The 19,423-nt window shown below is 32.2% G+C and overlaps 3 protein-coding genes across 5 annotated transcripts; 1 reads left to right on the forward strand and 2 right to left on the reverse strand.

Annotated features, from left to right (window-relative positions):
- Positions 1–4: 4 nt before the first annotated feature.
- On the reverse strand, positions 5–4,343 carry LOC130939879 (cell cycle checkpoint protein RAD17). Of its 2 annotated transcripts, none has more exons than XM_057867948.1 (12): positions 3,934–4,343; positions 3,585–3,642; positions 3,253–3,338; positions 3,125–3,172; positions 2,681–2,737; positions 2,279–2,381; positions 1,716–2,026; positions 1,281–1,635; positions 1,074–1,199; positions 745–943; positions 600–660; positions 5–402 (listed from the first exon to the last, which is right to left on the reverse strand). In XM_057867948.1, the coding sequence occupies exons 1-12, from the start codon at positions 4,132–4,134 to the stop codon at positions 190–192; spliced, it is 1,818 nt and encodes a 605-aa protein (XP_057723931.1). In that variant the 5' UTR covers positions 4,135–4,343; the 3' UTR covers positions 5–189. The 2 variants fall into 2 exon arrangements, with proteins under 2 accessions (XP_057723931.1, XP_057723935.1); XM_057867952.1 differs by having other exon boundaries at positions 3,595–3,642; positions 3,934–4,103.
- Positions 4,344–5,329: 986 nt separating this feature from the next.
- On the reverse strand, positions 5,330–8,972 carry LOC130969659 (rac-like GTP-binding protein RHO1). Of its 2 annotated transcripts, none has more exons than XM_057895507.1 (8): positions 8,739–8,972; positions 8,208–8,486; positions 7,443–7,530; positions 7,235–7,344; positions 7,008–7,071; positions 6,110–6,174; positions 5,945–6,010; positions 5,330–5,670 (listed from the first exon to the last, which is right to left on the reverse strand). In XM_057895507.1, exons 2-8 carry the CDS (start codon positions 8,304–8,306, stop codon positions 5,569–5,571), a joined length of 594 nt encoding a protein of 197 aa, XP_057751490.1. In that variant the 5' UTR covers positions 8,307–8,486; positions 8,739–8,972; the 3' UTR covers positions 5,330–5,568. The 2 variants fall into 2 exon arrangements, with proteins under 2 accessions (XP_057751490.1, XP_057751481.1); XM_057895498.1 differs by having other exon boundaries at positions 8,823–8,954.
- Positions 8,973–11,243: 2,271 nt separating this feature from the next.
- On the forward strand, positions 11,244–15,190 carry LOC130975327 (GDSL esterase/lipase EXL3-like). Its single transcript, XM_057900140.1, has 5 exons — positions 11,244–11,550; positions 11,661–11,791; positions 11,940–12,173; positions 13,301–13,556; positions 14,997–15,190. Exons 1-5 carry the CDS (start codon positions 11,244–11,246, stop codon positions 15,188–15,190), a joined length of 1,122 nt encoding a protein of 373 aa, XP_057756123.1.
- Positions 15,191–19,423: the final 4,233 nt, after the last annotated feature.

Below are 19,423 nucleotides of genomic sequence, written 5' to 3' on the forward strand. Positions count from 1 at the left end.
TGAACTTGGATATAATAAAAACACTGATAAAATAAAAGTTGATATTTACAATGGGATCACTCTTTTTTCCCAGACCGAAAATTTAATCAAGGAAATTGGACTAACACTTTACCACCTTGACACGTATGTTGTTACATCAGTGATAACAAAAACTACTCACAAAACTTATCATTCCCCATAGTAGAATCTCTACCAATCTTCTATGTCATCATCATCATCTTCTTGGGCATCTAAATTCATTTTGTCAAAATCAGCATCTTCCATATCCAAGTCCTGCACTGAATCCTGATAACATGCCCTATCTCCAAGCAGTTTTTGCATAGGCATGTACTCCATGGCCATAACAGATGTATTATAAGAACTCAATTTCCAATCAGAGTCTCTCAACCTAAACAACTCATCCTGCAATGGAAGATCATGAACAGAAGACAATTTTTTAGTGTGATGAAAAACACAAACTACTATACTCTATTTCTGCTCTCTAAATTACTTTTCTCTCTCAAATTAAATGAACAGGTAGCATATTTTAAATGAGCTCCTCCAATATTGGAAATTGGAAGATGTTAAAATTTACAGAAAGAAAGGCCACAATCAAACACCTTGTTGTAAAGTGATGATTTCTCAACCTTCCAGAGATTTGGTCTACGAATTGCGTGCCACCTGTAAAAGTCAACAATATTAAACATGAAAGAAACAGATATTTTGCTCACACAACAGACGCATCCATATAAGTGATATCCTAACCTAGATGATACTACATGAGAATTTCCAAACAGAACCCCGCGCACAGCAATTGATGCAGCAGCTGACTGCAGCATGCTCTCTGCTTCATTATAACTAGATAGCGCTCCCCGAAGTTTAGAAAGAAGGATGTCTGCATCACCTAGATATGTAGACACGGTACATGCATCATCTATTGCTTCAGCATCCAGAAACTCCAGAACTGCAAGAAATCAGAATGTGGGAAAAATAAAACTTACTGGCTTTGGTTCTGAAAATAAATAATGGAATAAAACATCTTCATTATAAAGTTTTCACAAAGGACATCAACAAAAAGTGGCCAGGAAAAATACCATTTTCATGCAGAAAATCAGCAACCTGTCCCGGCTGTACATGGGCTTGAGAAAGAATCTTCTCTGGGACATCCATTTTTAAAGGTAATCTTGAAAATCTTTCTTGTATATGAAAGCCATGTTGGTCTACAAAATAAAAAAAACTTTATGTGAATAAGCTGCAATCCAAAGAAAATATGAGTGTCAATTTTCACCAAATTATAGTACCATAGTTTACTGCAGCACCAGCCTCCCTCTTATTGTGTAGAAACTTCCCCAAGGCATGAAATAAATTAAGTGTCTCATCTCTGCCAAAATTCAATGAATATCCATCCTCTAATCCTTCAGATGTATTACTGTGATCTTGTAATGGACCAAGAGCATCAGCAGATTGAGAAAAGGAAGGGACTTGATTTGGTTTCAGACAGAAAAACTGTAACGAAGTAATTGCATGTCTGATGTCACCTTCACTGGCTTTTGCTATTAGATCAACATGGTCAGCAGGAATATCACACTGCTCCATTTGGCATATTCTAAAGAGAACCTTCTTAATAGAATTAGTAGTGATTGGATTGAATGCCACCTGAAAGTTTCCCAAAAGTTGGGTTAGAATTCTCTTAACAAGAAGTCAAAAAATGCAAGAGAATCTTTCAAGGAAGTAACCTTACAAGCCCCAGAACTCTCTAGAGATAGCTGAAGTTCATGCAGGTTTCGTGCATTGGGATCTGCTGAATCAGTAATGCCATAGTCGGTGAACAATATTGCTGTGGGTACCTGAGCTGAGCGCACTAAAAGGTGCAAGCAATCTTTAAGCCTTCCGAAAGCAGCTTTCCCATTTGTCAAGGGAAGGTCATCTATTAAAAGTATGACAGATGGCTTTGACTCGCTTGTAAGGGAAGCTGACATTACTCCATATTTCCGTATTCTCTCAACAAAAGTTTCAAATTCTTCCAACTTGGATGTGTATTTTACTCCTGACGATAGAAAATAAAATTATGGGGAAAATATGTAATTAGGTACAACTGATTAGAGCTCTTTCCTTTCTCCAAAATTTAATGTAAGCATTTTCTATTTGGACTGTAAACCAAATGCACACTGTCATTTGATTTTGAACATACACTAACACAAGGAACCTCATGGTTTAGAATCAGAGAGGCTAAAGCAGAAAAGAATTGAATTAAGTTCTTCTCGTACTAACTTATCAAGTGTAGACTAGCTTGACCCACCTGCGCCAGAATTGTAAAGATGCTCTTGCCAAAGTACAGGTGTAGGTGTGTCCCATCCACATACTACTGCGCCCAGGTGAGATGCAATTACATGAATAGTAGCCTACATAACAAGAATAAAATTTCCAATGTCAATGTAGAATTCATAGGAAAGTTCATAATTCTGACATGCAGAAATTCAGTAATAATTGAACTAACATGTGCATATATACGTAGCTAAAATAAAGAAGAAAATCCAAATAAGAAAAAAATCAAAATGCTGATAAAAGAAGTCAATTTTGATTCCAAGCCACATTAGCATGCACCAGATTTCAACAAATCTAGATTGCCCAGAGTCGGGTTGTGTCTACAAAAAAAGGCAGGAGGGTAAAGGTGTTAACAAGAGAATGGAAGAGTACATACGGATTTTCCAACTCCCGCCTGTCCAGTGATGACAAGAACATTACTTCCGATGACATCCTGTAGGTTTACAAAAAGAAAGGAGGGGGATAAAAAAAACACAATATGAAAAGACAAACAACACACTACGTATCTAAGGATCAGAAAAATTTTAATTCACTGTTTATTAGTATAATGAAATTCTGGGGAAAGCATTTCTATAGAAATTTAAACTCCAAGTGTAAACACTTCATATGGAGAAACACTGAAAAAGTGACTCAAAATAACTAAAAGCCAACAAGTGACCCTTTTTCTAATAAGTAAAAATCCTCCTTTTAACCACCCAAATTGTATAATCTGCAAACAAGGCACTAACATCAGTCCTCCTTATAATCACCCAAATTCTATAATCCGAGAACAAAATACAAACATCAGTTAAAATCCTAAAACCTCTTTTGCTAAATGTACCTTTGAAGGATTCACCCTTTCATCAAACCACATCTTAACCTCATCAACCTGTAAAACAAAGCAGAAAGAGCAAATTAAGACGCCATTTATATCACCAAAATTAATAACTTAAGGATCAGTGTCTTGACCTTTTTCTTGTGAACAGCAAGTTCTTCCACAGAGAGGGGCTTGTATTTATCAACCCACAGCTCCTCTCCAATGCTCCTCCTAGTACCTGATGCAAAAGTTATGACTCATGAGAGAGGGGAATACAACAGATTCAGAAAACAAAAAAGTTTCCACGACTATAGGATTGTGAACTAGAAACTTTTAAATTCATTAAATCAAATTTTTTCTCCAAGTCAATGAACTTTGACTCATGCCTGTCTTAAAGAGTTTCCAGTATTCCAAAATTAAGTTCTCAGCTTCATCATAAAAATACGAAGTCCTGTGTTGAAACATGAACAAAGAGAAAGCATACCAGCAGATACCTTTGACCCTGTGAACACATCATTGAAGTCATCTTCAAATAAGCTGATCTGCAATAAATTCAATTCACCACATCCTCATTTAGTCAAATAACACACCTCCAAAAGAAATGCAACTCGTTTTGGCACTTTAAAACAGAATACATTCTTTACATTAACATTCAATCAAGCATTATCATGTTAACAGAAAAATACCAAACTCACACTACAGTATCAAAAACACCACAAAAAATAGAAAACAATAGTTAACAATTTTAAATTGAAGTCCACAAACCTAACCTAGCATTTTCGACAAATATTGGCAAAACTTTGAAGAAAAAAACAAATAAAAAAAATGGATACCTCATGGAGCTTAGAGAGGCGAGAACGAGAAGCAGAATCTCTAGCCCTCTTCTTTCCACGTGAGCTTGTTGAACTCGAACTCGACTTCGGCCTCTTACAGTTTCTGCTGCTGCTTCTGGTTCTACTCCCTTTCAAAGAGCGATTCTCGGATCCTCCTTCATCGTCGGAAGAGATCACAACGAAGCCGTTTCGTTTTGCCATGAGCAGCTGCTGAAGGAAGTAAAAACCCTACAACTAACTAACTAACTAACTAATTGATTGATTGAACAATAACTAACTAAGGAACGAACTAACAAACTCGATCAAGGATTGTGAGTTCGCGGTTTAGGATTAACTAAGAGACTCTGCTGCTCATGGTGATGATGGTAAAGCGAAATTGGGAACCATTTTAGCATTGTGAGAAAGATGAAGTGCGGAGGTTTCGAAATTACGCGGGTATCTGCTTCTCTGATTTTTTGGGAACATGCCTTCGGGGTTGGTGGGCCCATCATCATTATGGGCCTTATGATCTCTCGTCTTGGCCCATATCTGGCCCTTTTTTGTTTTCTTTTTTTAGTAACACCATTAAGTCTTAGTGTCTTACTTTTGACCAAAATATGAAAGTATGAATTCGTGTATTTTTTTTTTTGGCTCGAAATAGACAAATGTAATGGGAATAAGTTTATCTATCACTAAACCAACCTAGTATTAAGTTCATAATAACACTTTTAATTGTATTTTGATATAAATGTTTTACATGAAAAACTTGACCTCAGACGTTGAAGAGCAACGATCTAGTGGGGTTAGGTTTGTAGTGACCAATTGGACAAACATTATTATGGGTTAGTTCAGATAAAAAGCTGAAAAAATAATGATATGCTTCACAAGCATAGCTAAAGGCTTGGTAGTTGGTACTTCATAAAACGCTTTATTAGTATCATTTTTAAGTTATTATAATATTATGAATTTAATGTTGGTGCACCGTTAGAATAAAAAAAATTTACATGAATATCTAATTACATAATACCATATCATAAAAAATAACTATCTTTTAAGCGTGAATAATTATTCAAAATAACAAATATGATTAAACAGCTATAAAAACATTTTTCACTGTAAATACATTAAAATTAATCTGTAATATGAAATATCACGTCCAAAAAAAGCTATAATATTATACTTTAGGGTCTTTTTGTTTTGCCTTAAAGTAAAAAATTATCGCATGAAAGCAAATAAAACTGCTCCCACTAACTCCAAAACAACCAAATGACACCTAAGGAAGCATTAGAGATTCATGCACCAATAATTTATATTTCTGTATCCTCAAGCAAACAAGGTGGTTATCCTAATTTATAGATTTATATTAATATTAATACATAAAACATTAATAAAGGGGTTGGAAGTTGGAACCATGAAATGCAACTTTTGACAATAAGTTTTTCACAATTAACTCCACTAATGCAATGCATCAACAACCTTAAGCTTCAAGGAAGTTTTTTTTTTCTTCTTTTGGAATATATGACAGATAATAAACTCACATAGACACCAACTTCTTCAACTGCAAAGGGGAATGAAGAAAAGGAAGAAGGGAAGAGGAGACAAGGAAATACAAGTAGGAGACATATACGGATCTTTCTTTTTAGAACCCTAGTCGAATTACAATATTGAACAGGCCTTCTGTGCTTTACCCTTCTTTTTCTTCTGCTTAGGAGGTTGAAGAACAACTCGAATAGCCGCATCAAAGACCGCCTTCACGTTCTGCATTAACCGTGAAAATCGATTTTAGAATAACCATTATGCTCTACAAAGTACCATCTAATTAGGTTCTTATAATTAGTGTTTTTAACTAAGTCTTTGTATTGTACAAAAACTTTCAATTAAGTTCCTGTACTGTGCAAACTATATTGATGTAAATGAGAAATGCTTGATTAAAAAGTTTTATACAATATAGGATCCTAAAAACTGTAAGAACATCTAGAAATATTTAACCGATATAATCCGTCAACCAAAGAACAAGGATTAGAGTATGCACCTGCTGAGATTTTGAACTGCATTCAATGTAAGCTGGTGCATTGATAAGCTTCCTGAGCTCTTCTCCCTTTAAAAGCAAGGAAGGAAATGCAAATTTCAGATTTTTAATGACGAACGTGTCATAGGAGTTTAGAACAATTAGAGGGGAGCCAGAAACAGTGTTCACCTGAGCATTAGTGATGGGTACGGCACCAGGATGGTCAATGAAGAACTGCTTGTCATCCCGAAGATCTGTTTTATTTCAAATAACACAACAATAAGGGGCACATCTTAGCTGAGAGAACATTATATAGAACATGCTCAGATCAGGAAGACTTAAAACAATCGTTACTAGATTGTTTGTAAATATAAAACCCTCATTTCCATATTGATAAATCAATGTGTTAAAATATAAGTTGCATCTAGATACACTGATTTGCGAATGTATCCAAAAGTTCAAACAACTATATTATGAACAACACAATAAATTAATGCCGGATATTAGAACATTTTCATCTCACAGCTCATCCAATACGAAGTCAAGCATGAAAACTGCACTAGACTCAACCAGTGCCTTCAATCTGGTCGTTAATATAACAGGCAATTGTTGAAAACAGAACTAAACACAATCATCATATAGACTTATTGAGTATGTAATAATTTTTTAAAAAGTTTAAACGTTATAAAAAAGTTTGCTGCTAAGACCATCGATATGAAGTTTAAAGAAGATATGATCATATGAGACCCTCCCAGCAACTGTTAGGTTTCAAACCGGTCAATGTAAAGTATTCATGAACTCACTCCAGCAAAACATACCAGACCATAGAAACAAGTCTGAAAAGTTATAGCACGATGCCCAATTAGAAACAAACAATATGACCATAACTACCAAAAGAGGCCCATAAGAGCAAATTTGGGGTAACAATCCTCCACCTTTTTCTTGAAAACAGTGAATCCACAAAATTAAGTCTACCATTTTATAACCCGAAATGATTATCAACATCGGTTAATGTGCTAGAAGAAAGTAAGGACAAAATGCATGATATCACAAATATGAGGTACACAATAGACAGCAAGAAACTTACCAAGCTTTGTGCCAACCAAAATGATGGGGACACCAGGTGCATAATGTTTCAATTCTGGGATCCACTGGAAAACCAAACAACACATATTCAATTCATCAGAAACTTTTAGTAAAGATTGTTCATTATAGCTCGTATAGAAAGCTCTATACATATCAAAAGGGCTTATGCAAAAGAACAATTTAAACTATCGCAAAACTAGGATTATAGGAACACAATAGGCTAAGTACCTTTTTGGAAACATTTTCATAACTGGCCTTGCTTATGAGAGAGAAAGCCAATATGAAAACATCGGCACCACGATAACTCAAAGGTCGTAGTCTGTTATAATCCTCTTGCCCTGTTCCACAAAACAACACAATAAAAATCCAAAAAGAAATATCTTCCACAAAACAACACAATAAAAAACCAAAAAGAAGGGTAAATATGTAGGGTTACCTGCAGTGTCCCACAAACCGAGATTAACTGTGGCTCCATTGACAACAACATTTGCACTGAAATTGTCAAAAACAGTTGGCACATAATCCTGTTTCCAAGCAAAAGGGAGATAGAAAAATTATAACCATCTCTCTTTTTTTCAATAAGTACAAGTAAACTAAATGATATATCACATTACAAGGTTACAATACAATAAAAAATTCAAAGAAGAACAAATCATTATATGCAGAACAATCCAGACAGGAATGGCAAACATTGATTTCTTCACCTATGTATAATCATTAAAACTCTCTCAAGGAAACCAATTTCATTTCATTTACTACACATATTAGACATCTTCCATTACTCCCCCACCATGAAATGGAGAGATATACATTTGTGTACATATTTTTTACCCTTAAAGTAAGAGACATTTCCATTCATTTCATCTCATTAATTGTTTGCCAACCCAACTTCCCAAATTAACCAGTCCTAACTCAAAATCACTGCCTCCTTAGAAAAGGCATACTCCAAATTTCCTTGAACACTTTGAATCCTGAGGTCACTCATCATTCTTATTTAGTAACATTTCACAATTTGAGTTGAGAAACAAAATTTTGACAATCATCACAACATCCCGGAAAAAAAAAGGGGGGGGGGGGGGATCCACTTTTCAATGACATTCTCACTTCAAAAAGGGAAAAAAATTAAATATTTTTACAGCAGATACATTAAAAAAAAGGCAAAAATTAAAACAGAAAAAAGTGAGAAAGGAAGAGAAATTACGGTGGGGAAGGTGTTGCTGGTGTAGGATATTAGCAAGCAAGTTTTGCCCACAGCTCCATCCCCAACAGTAACGCACTTGATGAACTTTGAAGCGCTCATCTTCTTCTTCTTCTTCGATTACACCCTCAAAAACCTAAAAGCCTCAGATCTTTCACCTGAGGACCCCTTTTTTCTGAATCACTCTACAACACACAAACAACACCACCCCTTTTTCTTCTCTCTGTCTCTCTCTCTCTCCTCCACTTGCTGAAACTTCCTCACGCTTCAATTAATCACCGTCTGTACCATCCAAAAGAAGAAAAACAAAAAAATCCAGAAATGTCCATCAACAATCAAGAACAAAAAGGGGGGAAAAGGTGGAATTTTGAAAAATGGACAAATCAAATTGGGAACAAGCTCAACCGGAAAATGCAAGAGGATGGCAATCAAAATGAACTTTCAAAAAGGACAAAAAAAAAAACTGAAATTGTAACGAAATGAGAAATTAGGGGGAATTTGAAAGAGGAAAATGGAAATTAAGAAACCCTAAACCTTATGGTGGAGATGGAAAACTATGCGTGAGAGGGGAATGAAGGGAATTGTTGCGAGAACGAGATCAAAGAGAGAGACACGAACCCCCTCCTCTTTTTTTCGCCCGGGAAATTTTGCCGTTGAAGCGTTCGTTGAGCGAACCAATCTTCGCTTCGCCAATAAACTCGTTTAACCCCCCCCCTCTCTCTCTCTCTCTCTCTCTCTCTCTCTCTCGTTTTCATTTGTTGGTTTTTTTTTTCTTTTCTTTTTTCTATATTTCCGATAAATTTTTTTATAAAATGTGTTAGGAAAAAATTTTAAATTGCAAGTAAAATAGGATTGCTGTCGATAATATTTGGAACTTGACACAAACAGAATCTTAGAGTAGTCCTCAAATGGGCGTCTGCGTCTAAAATCGTTCTAAAAACTTAATTTACTAATTATATTTTGAAAATTAACAAAAATATACTAGGTTAGTTCTTAATTCATTTTCTATTAATAATATACTGACGTATTTTAATGACATACATAAATTATTAGTACATGTATGTGCAAGATCATAATTTGACCACATATAATAGAATCAAGCTATATCATCATCAAAATCAAGTTAGTATATTACTAACAGAAAAAGAATCAATGACTAACATGCATGGTATATTTTTATGAATTTCAGGATATAATTAGTACAATTTAAATTCCATGAACCATTTTGATACTCACAATTACAAACAATGTATTTGCTTATTTCTTTTTAATATCGTTTTTACCTTTTTAACGATGGTGGGCTTTTGCACAAAATTTAGCAAAAAAAAAATGAGGGAAAGACCCCACCAAAAGGACAAAAAGTTAAGAAAATATTAATTGTGTTGTGTTAATGTGTTATAATAAAAATTATACTCATAATAATATTTTACATTACATTAAAATTAAACTCATAATAATAATAACATAAATAAGAAGTTGATGAAGTAATAATGATCATAAAATGAGCTTCCAGCAGAAGTCTACGTTATGGCATTGCATCATTACTTTTGTCAATTATATATTGATAGTTACATTATTATATGCATGTTACGTTAAAAATAAGCGTATTATGTATTAAATATGTTCCAACGAGTAAGGAAGCTCAACCATGATATAAAATTATAAATTGATGGCCCATGAAAATTTTGTGACTAATTTGGATTACTTGATGTATTATATGCTTATGCCAAAACTTGTATAGATAGTAAAGGGTAAAAGAGATCCTTAATTTGTATATGAATTTTGTTAATAATATGACAGTGTTTTTTGTCTTTATTTTTCAGTTTAATTAATTCGCATATAAAAACACGGTTGCTGGTTATTGAATTTTGATGATGATCGAAATAAGTTATTTTTGTCAATAACCAAAAATGCAAATATAGGTTTTGTATATTTTAAACCAAACATAATAATGCTTTTAATCACGTGAGGGAGAAGATGATTGGTGATCTTATATTAATAATGTGTATTATTATGGGTAGTGTTAGGGAGACAAAAAAATAGTCAGAAATTATCTTATTTAATATTCATTAATTGTTGTAATAAGGCAAGTTATGATTATTTTTGACTGATTTTTTTTTATTATCAAACATTTTCGTATTATTATATGGTAGTATCATATATTATTTTACTGTAATATATTCTTGCATTGAAATTCACTCAATAATAATGTAAAATTAATTTTAAACATTAACTACCGGCACAATGCAAGTATTGCAGTATCATTTATCATACACTTCCTTTTTTATTTAGAAAAGTTTCTTGGTATTCAAAAATAATATATATATGAAATCAAAATTGATAGAATCAGCAAAATAAATAAATTAATATTAGTGATGATGTGCATGCTTAACTTACAAGACTCATCTATTGGATGCATGGAGTGTCTTCTTTCCTTCAATTACTTATAATAGCTTTGTGTATGAGTCTGGTATATATTTGCATTTGCCCAATGATGAAAAGGATACTTTATAAGGTATTAATTGGTTATGTATATATATACCTACTTTATCCATATCAATATATACTAGGTATTTGCATTCAAGTCACATTTGTTTTAATTATATATATTAGTGTAACTATTGTGTCTATTAATAATTTATTTTTTTATTTATCAAATATGTATAAAAATAATAATAAAATGAATTTGTTACGATGATATGTGGCTTATAATTTTTACCTAAGAGATCTTAACTCTAAAAAATATATTTAAAAAAAAAGAAAATTAGATACCAATTCGTCCCATATATATATATTAAGTTTTGTTATTTGAAAAAATCAAGATAAAAAATTCATATCAATACTTTTTTACTTATTATATTATTATTATTTCTTATTCAAGTTATTTTTTATTATATAATTATGATGGCATTTTTCAATAAACAATTAAGTAACAATAAATTTAATTTCTTAGAAAACTTGGATACAATATAACATCTCTTATATATATACAAGACTTCTTGAAAAAGAAAGGTAAGAAACTAATATCATAAAAAAAAAATGAAGCCATCACTACTCTTGCAAAAGCTTCTTTTTCAATTGTCTCAAGCAATTCTGTGGTGTTGTTCTTCCATTCTCATCATTGCCATCATCATATTATTCCAACATGTTTCTGCTGAAAATCTACCAAACAATGAAACTGTGCCAGCAGTGATTGTGTTTGGAGATTCCATAGTTGATTCCGGCAACAACAATTATATCAGTACTATTGTCAAGTGTGATTTCTCACCATACGGACGAGATTTTGGTGATGGAAATTATCCAACTGGAAGATTCAGCAACGGATTAGTTCCATCAGATATCATTGGTAAGAAATTATCTTTAAATCTATAATTATGTATATTTTATAATTATGAATACATAAAACCTAACAAAATAATATGTTTAATTTTTTTAATATTAATTTTAATTTTTCAGCTGCAAGATTCGGAGTCAAGAAACTTTTACCACCTTACCTTGATCCGAATTTGCAACTTGAAGATCTCCTCACCGGTGTAAGCTTCGCCTCCGGCGGTGCCGGATATGATCCTCTAACATCCAAATTAATGGTAAATAGATTATTTATGCAACTTTATATAAACACCCTATTTTCATTATTCTACAATATCTATCATTTTCTGAATAATTTAATTTTCTTAAGCATATGATATATATGAAACCTAACTCTTGTTTACTTTGTGTCCTTTTTATTGTAAGTCTGTGATATCATTAACAGAACAACTAAACATGTTTAAGGAGTACATAAACAAGATTAAGGAAGCAGTTGGAGAAAACAGAACATCAATGATAGTGTCAAAGAGTATATACATAATTTGCATAGGAAGTGATGACATTGCGAACACTTATGTTCAGACACCATTTAGAAAAATTCAGTATGATATTCCATCATACACAGATTTTATGGCTTCTGAAGCCTCAAATTTCTTTCAGGTATGGTTTGATTTAATTATTTAAGACATGCCCACATTTAATTTAATTTATGTAGTAACAAGATAATTAATTATCAAACTATATATTATGCTGAATCGGTATGTTAGGAAGAAAAAAAAAGTTTAGATAGTTTAAACTTGTTTTATTTAACATTTATTTACTAGGATACATTAAATAAAGTAAAAAATAATTAATTTTAACGGTTTTTGGCTAAAATTTTTTGTTTTACGAATTTTTTTTTATGCTGAAAATACCAATGCATGTGCTTGAATATTGCTCATTCCAAAGTTATTAGTTACCTTATAAATGCAATGCTAAATTATAGTTGTAATTTTTTTCCAATCTTAGGTTATGTTACTATTTCATACTATATATGTAATTTGTCAAAATTAGGTCTAGCAGTGTGGCAGTTGCATCTTCTTTAAACTGTTTATATGTATGAGTCTTAGTTCCAATACATTGCTAGCTAAAATTCCTTTTCTTTTTTCAAATATGAAATGAACAAATTTGGAATATGAATAAACAAACATAGAACTACTATGCTATTTATATATGAAACATGAATTTAATTATTGTTTGAATTTCTCTGCTGTCCACATATCTGGCAAAATCACCGTACCAAACAAGAATAATTTTGTTATTTTGTCTAAATTTTATGGACATTTTAAGTTTAGAGATTTATCCTATACTTACCATAAATTAAAATTAAGAATATTTTTATTTATTAGTAATTCAAGGTTAAAAAAATTGCACTAAATTTTAAAATATTTTCTTAATTACACTAAAAACTTACAATTAAATGATAACTATTAAATATATGAAGTTTCTCATATCCTTATAAATAAATTGAAGAGTATCAAAAGAATATAAAAACTCACATGCAGTTATTTTCATATGAAGTTGATAGTTTAGATTTATTAGATAATTTGATATGTTTGACTAAATTATTACCTCTCTCAATTATCAATTTTACATGAAAACAACTGTATGTGAGTATTCACCTCAAAACAATTTTTTATTTTTTAATAAATTTTATTATATATATCTTTCTTTTATTATTATTATAATATTTTTTTTAGAGAAATTTCTTTTTAATATATATGAAGCTTGATATTGTGATATTATAGGAACTTTATGGATTAGGAGCAAGAAGGATCGGAGTGTTTGGTGTACCAGTTATAGGTTGTGTGCCCTCACAAAGAACAATTAGTGGAGGCATCCTTAGAGCATGTTCATATTCTACAAACCAAGCAGCAATACTCTTTAACTCAAAGCTCTCCAACCAAATGGATGCACTTCAAAAGAAGTTTCCAGATGCTAGATTTGTCTATCTTGATTCCTACAATCCATTCCTTGATATGCTTCAAAACCCTACAAAATATGGTAATCATATATATACTACTAATTAATTGGTCACAATTTCATTCAAGTATTTTTATTTTTTTAATAAAAAGCTACATATTATGAGGCATTAAACAAATATATCCTCACTTATTATTAAACAATGAAAAAAAATTCACATGCAGATATTTTTATATAATGTTGATATTTGAGAATCGTAAAATGATTTAATAAATTTGACTAAATTATTTTTTAATAATTTTTAACTATTAACTTCACATGAAAACATCTGCATGTGAGTCTTCACTTTAGACAAAATGATCGATTCATATACTACAAAAAGATAGCATATTGTGACTATTGTCAAAACCGCTACTAATAAGCTGTAGTTATTATTGCTACTTTTGTTGCAGTGTCGAATCGAATGAAATTGGTTATTATATGAATTAACATAAACATAGTTTAATTTAATTGTTATTTAAAGCACAACTTAAACTAAAATTAAGTTGTAATTTTAGTTGTTCCATGTTCATATAATTGTTGGGGATATATGTGTTACTCTTAGTTGCTCCTTCATGCACTTTCCATGTGACTCACAAATAATTAGCATGAGAATACCCTCAACTACCAACTTAAATGGAAAAATATAGTTGAGACATGGCCGAGGAGAAATTAATACTCTTTGTACATGATATGTGACATTACTTTTGTAGAATAACACTTGTGTATTAATAAATAATAAAGAAAAAATAGCACATTGTTGTTGTTCATTGATAAGTCATATAATATTTAAAGGTTTCCATTATCAATCAATTAATTCCCTTTATTTATATGATATTTCATTTTGTAGGTAGGTATGCATGAAAGTAACAAAAATTTAATTCCAATATATATGAAATACATTATTTCAATACTTTTAATGAGCAAAATGATGTATCAACTTTTGTATAAATAAATTAAAGGTTCATTTGTTTTAGCTTTCTCTGAATCTATATATTTTTATTAAAAACAACCTTTTACATATTTGTAGAGTATTCCTATTAAAAAATCAATTTTAACTTTTTTTAACTACATAAAAAATTGTTACATATAAAAGTACGTACTATGTATTTTACCAAGTCTATTAAATAGTGAATACTAATGCACTTTAGAAAAAATAAAAAATATAGTGCTCTTTAAAAAATAACATACTATTAAAAGTAACATATAAATTAGTAAATTTTGGAATTTTATTTTTCTTATAATCTTTCCCAAAAAAATAATTAACCTATTTATTAGCAAGTTATCCTTCTAAAACTAAACTACTATTGATATCAAAATAAACAAATAGAAATTTAAAATTATTTAATTAGAAAAAGTATCGTACTTATTTTACAAGGAGCATCTAAGAAAAATAAGGTCTATTTTGAATAAGTTTCTTGTAACTTGTAATAAATTATTATTACCTTTTTGGATAATAATTTTAGTTTTGATGGCTCATAGGTTTTGCCGAGGTAGAGAAAGGATGCTGTGGCACAGGGAACATAGAAGTGAGCATATTGTGCAACCGTTACAGCCTTAACACATGTTCCAACGACTCTGATTACATTTTCTGGGATAGTTATCATCCTACTCAAAAGGCTTATTTTGTGCTTAGTTCTTTGATTCTTGATCACAAAATCAAAGACTTCTTTTGACCACAATTATTATAAAAATTAATTATGATTATTATATATTCTACTATTCTTAATTCTCATGCATGCCATAGTGTTGTGTTTTATTGGGCCATTATATATATTACTTCATAAGTCCTCAATTTTAGTAGTAATTAAGGGTCAATGATACTTAATTAGGAGAACATTATTATAAGTGTAATAATATATAATGGGAAGAATTGCTTGCTTTTAATTTTTCGTGTTCATGTGAAGAGTGAGTGATTTTGATGTTATGATGAATAATATGTAATTTTAATTAATACTGATCAATCTATGGCTTTATATGTTTTGCTAATTTTATTTATCTTGTTGCATGCATTAATTAATTAAAACCATTGTTGTGTTGATTCAAGTGGATCATATACTTTTTAATATTATCTTAGTTTAAATGAGGTTTTCAATTTAAGACTTGTGAATAGAATATAGTAAGAGTTTAATTTTGATGCAGTGTTAGTGTAAAACGTTTTACGTAATTGTGTAATTATATCTATTTTTTTGAATTATATATCATTCACAGTCGATATAAAAAGAATTTATTTTTGCTAATATGATATTATGTGATTGAATACACATATAAAATTACGTAATATTGGCGGTGCTTAAAATTAATTAAATTCTAATAGTAATGGTAGTTCTATTTAAATTTTCTAACAACATAACAAACAAATTCATACATTTTTGTAGGGATAAAAAAATTATTGAGTGTTTTTTTTTTCACAAAAAACTAAACTTCTCCTTAGTTTATTTTCTAAAGTTTTCTGTGTGCATTCTTGTAGTATCAAAATTTGCTTTCCCATCATTAGTGGTGATTGTCTCCAAGCATCAAATGCATGACCTCAATTTTTGACCTATTTTTATTGGTTTTCCTTTTCCAATCAATGGGAGAATGTATTTAGGGAAACACAACATATGTATGACCTATCTTACGTGAAGAACAAAGATCTCCAAATGAGTGTGTAATATAACTATATCATACCATGAATTTTGTTCACCAATGAGATAGAAGGTAGAATTAGTAACCTTATAATGCAAATTTAAGGTTTGACTTATATTCAAGGAAGAAAAAAAATTACTTTCACACTTTAATAAGGTTTTCACAAATTTTTTTAAATTGCTATCTATTTTAATTTTCATTTACTTACAAGTAACACCTAGAGCTCTCAAATATTTGTTAATAATTATAATTAATTAACATATATGCTTAACATTAATGTTACATTTTTTCCATCAGAGAATTAACATCATTATTATCAACAAAATTAGTCACTGGTATAAAATATGTATTAAAATATAAAAGGTTAAATTACACAGTTAGTTCCTACACTTTCAGTGAAATTGCAAGTTGGTTCATACAGTTTAAAAGCTTGTAATTGGGTCCTTGAAGTAAATTAAAATTTGTAATTGGGTCCCCACTAACGTTTAGTGTGAATAGAGACGTTAAATGTTGTTATTTTACCAGAATGCCCTTATCTCTCACAACGTTCTAAAGAGTCACAGTGCAAGAGAAGATAACGATCTCTCACAGCGCTCCTCTAGTATCTGTGTCCCTTTGTTAGGGTTGAAGGTTTTTTTCGAGCTGTAACGGACTCAACCCAATTGTCCGAAGGAAGCTCAACATCTAGGAGTATGAACAAGAGAAGACATCGATGCTTCTGTGGGGAAGAGATGGTGGTGCTCTCTTTGTCGTCTATGAACAGTCCAGGTAGGAGATTTGTTGCTTGTTGTAAATTACCAAAGTGTAATTTTTTGAGTAGATTGATAGAGAGGAAGAGGTGATGGGAAAGGGGAGGATGACTCACTGCTTTTGTGGAGATCTGCTGACACTCCGAATTTCCACTACTGTGATGAATCCAAATAGAAGATTTATATCCTGTCCCAGCAGAAGATGCAAGTTTTTTGAATGGATTGATGAAGAAGACATGGCTGGGGCTCAATCTCAATGCACCCAACACAGAAATCAAATGGAGGGATGCTCAAAACATGGTGGAAATTTTATAAGGTTGGATGAATCTATGAATGCTGCACTACTAAAGGCACAAGAAATAAAGATAGATAGATTAAATATAGAGATAGGACGCATGGAAGCAAGGTTAGGAAGATTGCATTCTGATTTTATATTGCTCCAACAACAAATTGGCAAAGTGGAAAGTGACATGAAAAAGCAAAAACAATTGCAGAAGATGATATTAAGTTGTGTGTTGGTTGTAATATTTGCAGTGTATTGGTTTAACTAAGTTTGATGAGATAGGAGAAAAAGTGTATCTGCTGTGTATTTGAATAGTGTTTAGTGCTTAATGTAATCATCTTTTTTTATCAATGACAAGTGATTCTGAAAAATTATTTGCATTCATTTGGTCCCATAGCAGAAAGCTCTAGTAGACATAATATAGAGTAAAGTAGTTAAAATTCATATTAATTAATAGTCAAAGTGGTCCCTCCAAAACATCTAGCCACATGCCCAATATAACAAAAGCAACAAAACAAAAGAAAAGTGGTTCATAAGCCACTGACAGTACATGGACATAGGATATAATAAAGTTCACAGCCACAACCAAAAAACTAATACCACTAAGTCCTAATTACTTAAAAAAACTAATCTGCTGTGAGGTTTACGATTTCAATTGGTCCAGCTTTTGCCTTTCTCACACCTATCTTAAGTCTTTCACTGCGCCTTACACTAAAATTTTTTGTCTTAGGCAGTGGTGGAGCTGTGGACCTTGTTGGAGTTGGTGCAGGTTGTGGTGGATCTGCTGGAAGAGGCACTGGTGGAGCTGTGAAATTTCTTAGATCTGGTGGAGGTAGTGGTGGAGCTGGTGCAGTCATTGGTGGAGTTGGTGCAGTCACTGGTGGAGGCAGTGGTGGAGTCGGTGCAGTCACTGGTGGAGTAGTTGTAGCTGATGCAAATGGTGCAGGCTGAAAAACAGCAGCAGCAGGAGTAGCCGATGTAGATTTTTCAGGTCTGGATCCTCCTCTGCCATGTCCCCTTCTCCTTCCTCTTTGGCTAACATTAGCAGATCTAGTGGTGGAAGTTTCAGCAGGAGTAGTAGCAGGGGCACTACCATGAGGAGCAACAGTTTCAGATCCAGAGTTGTTTCCTGAAGACAAGAACACACAGACTTAGTGATAGAGTACAAAACTACCAAAATATGAGGAAGCCAAGATATAAATACAGATACCTGTTATGTCTGGATTGGGACAATGTCTCCTATTGTGTCCATATTGGCCACAGTTGCTGCAGGTAACTGATGTTCCACTCCTCCTTAGTTTTGTTTGTGATCTATCCTCATCGTGCTCTCTAATTCTTACTCTCCTAGGTTTTCCAAGCTTGACTCTAAAAATTAGAGGTCTAATTGTCTCAAGTTCGACCTTTGGCCACAGATTTTCACCATTAATTGGATTGAGTGTTGTCTCATAGCATGCCAGATATGCTGCTGGTGTGTAATAGTTACTGCAGTAGTCCTCAGGGTTGTCTCCTTTCATGAATATTGCAGAACAAGCATACATACAAGGCATGCCAGCCAGCCCCCAGAACCTTCAACTACATGAACCGGCTAGCAAATCTACAACAAACCTCTCTTGAATTATCCTATTTTTATGTGAAATCTCATATTTTAAATCCCTAGCCCACCTAGGTTGCCATTCCATAGACCTTCTACATATGATGTCTAACCTCTTTCTAGACTTGGGCAGTATTTTTCCCATGAACTTAGCTCTCTTTTTCTTCTTCTCAGCAAATCTCCCCATCCAATAACATCTAATCCACTCAAACATGGTCAAAATAGGCTTGTTGCGAGCTTCCAATATTCGTCCATTAAAAGCCTTAGATATGTTGTTCATTAGCATATCACTTTTGGCATATGGAGTCAAGTGAGATTTAGTCCATACCTTAGGATCCAGGGCTGCCAACTTGTCATAACACTCTTTATTTACCTCTTTCAAACGATCTATCTTTCTATTCCACTCCTCAACATAAGTTGCTTTAGCAGTAGAAAGTATCAAGTCCCTTAAAACTATTCCCCCACCAAAAGCCTTGTTACAGTTGGCATAGAGATGTCGAAGGTAAAACCGATGCTCCACTCCCGAAAGCATTTCATGAAATACTTGAAGTAGCCCCTGCCAAGTGATCAATGGTCAGCTGAAGTAAGAATGAAATTCACAGAAAATTATAAAAAATGAGTATATAGAAAACTAAAATTAATATCTTGCCTTTTGCTG

Source organism: Arachis stenosperma, chromosome 1, assembly GCF_014773155.1.
Source record: "Arachis stenosperma cultivar V10309 chromosome 1, arast.V10309.gnm1.PFL2, whole genome shotgun sequence".
Taxonomy (NCBI): Eukaryota; Viridiplantae; Streptophyta; class Magnoliopsida; order Fabales; family Fabaceae; genus Arachis; species Arachis stenosperma.

Bases quoted from the DNA above. Each gene is read 5' to 3' on its own strand.
- LOC130975327 (XM_057900140.1), top strand. From the start codon at position 11,244: ATGAAGCCATCACTACTCTTGCAAAAGCTTCTTTTTCAATTGTCTCAA. The intron at 11,551-11,660 runs GTAAGAAATTAT...TTAATTTTTCAG, and splicing joins AGTTCCATCAGATATCATTG to CTGCAAGATTCGGAGTCAAG. The intron at 12,174-13,300 runs GTATGGTTTGAT...GTGATATTATAG, and splicing joins AAGCCTCAAATTTCTTTCAG to GAACTTTATGGATTAGGAGC.
- LOC130969659 (XM_057895507.1), bottom strand. From the start codon at position 8,306: ATGAGCGCTTCAAAGTTCATCAAGTGCGTTACTGTTGGGGATGGAGCT. The intron at 7,072-7,234 runs GTACTTAGCCTA...TTGGTTTTCCAG, and splicing joins ATGAAAATGTTTCCAAAAAG to TGGATCCCAGAATTGAAACA. The intron at 5,671-5,944 runs GTGCATACTCTA...CGGTTAATGCAG, and splicing joins GCAGTTCAAAATCTCAGCAG to AACGTGAAGGCGGTCTTTGA.
- LOC130939879 (XM_057867948.1), bottom strand. From the start codon at position 4,134: ATGGCAAAACGAAACGGCTTCGTTGTGATCTCTTCCGACGATGAAGGA. The intron at 2,382-2,680 runs GTATGTACTCTT...CTTGTTATGTAG, and splicing joins AGGCGGGAGTTGGAAAATCC to GCTACTATTCATGTAATTGC. The intron at 2,027-2,278 runs GTGGGTCAAGCT...TTCTATCGTCAG, and splicing joins TCTTTACAATTCTGGCGCAG to GAGTAAAATACACATCCAAG.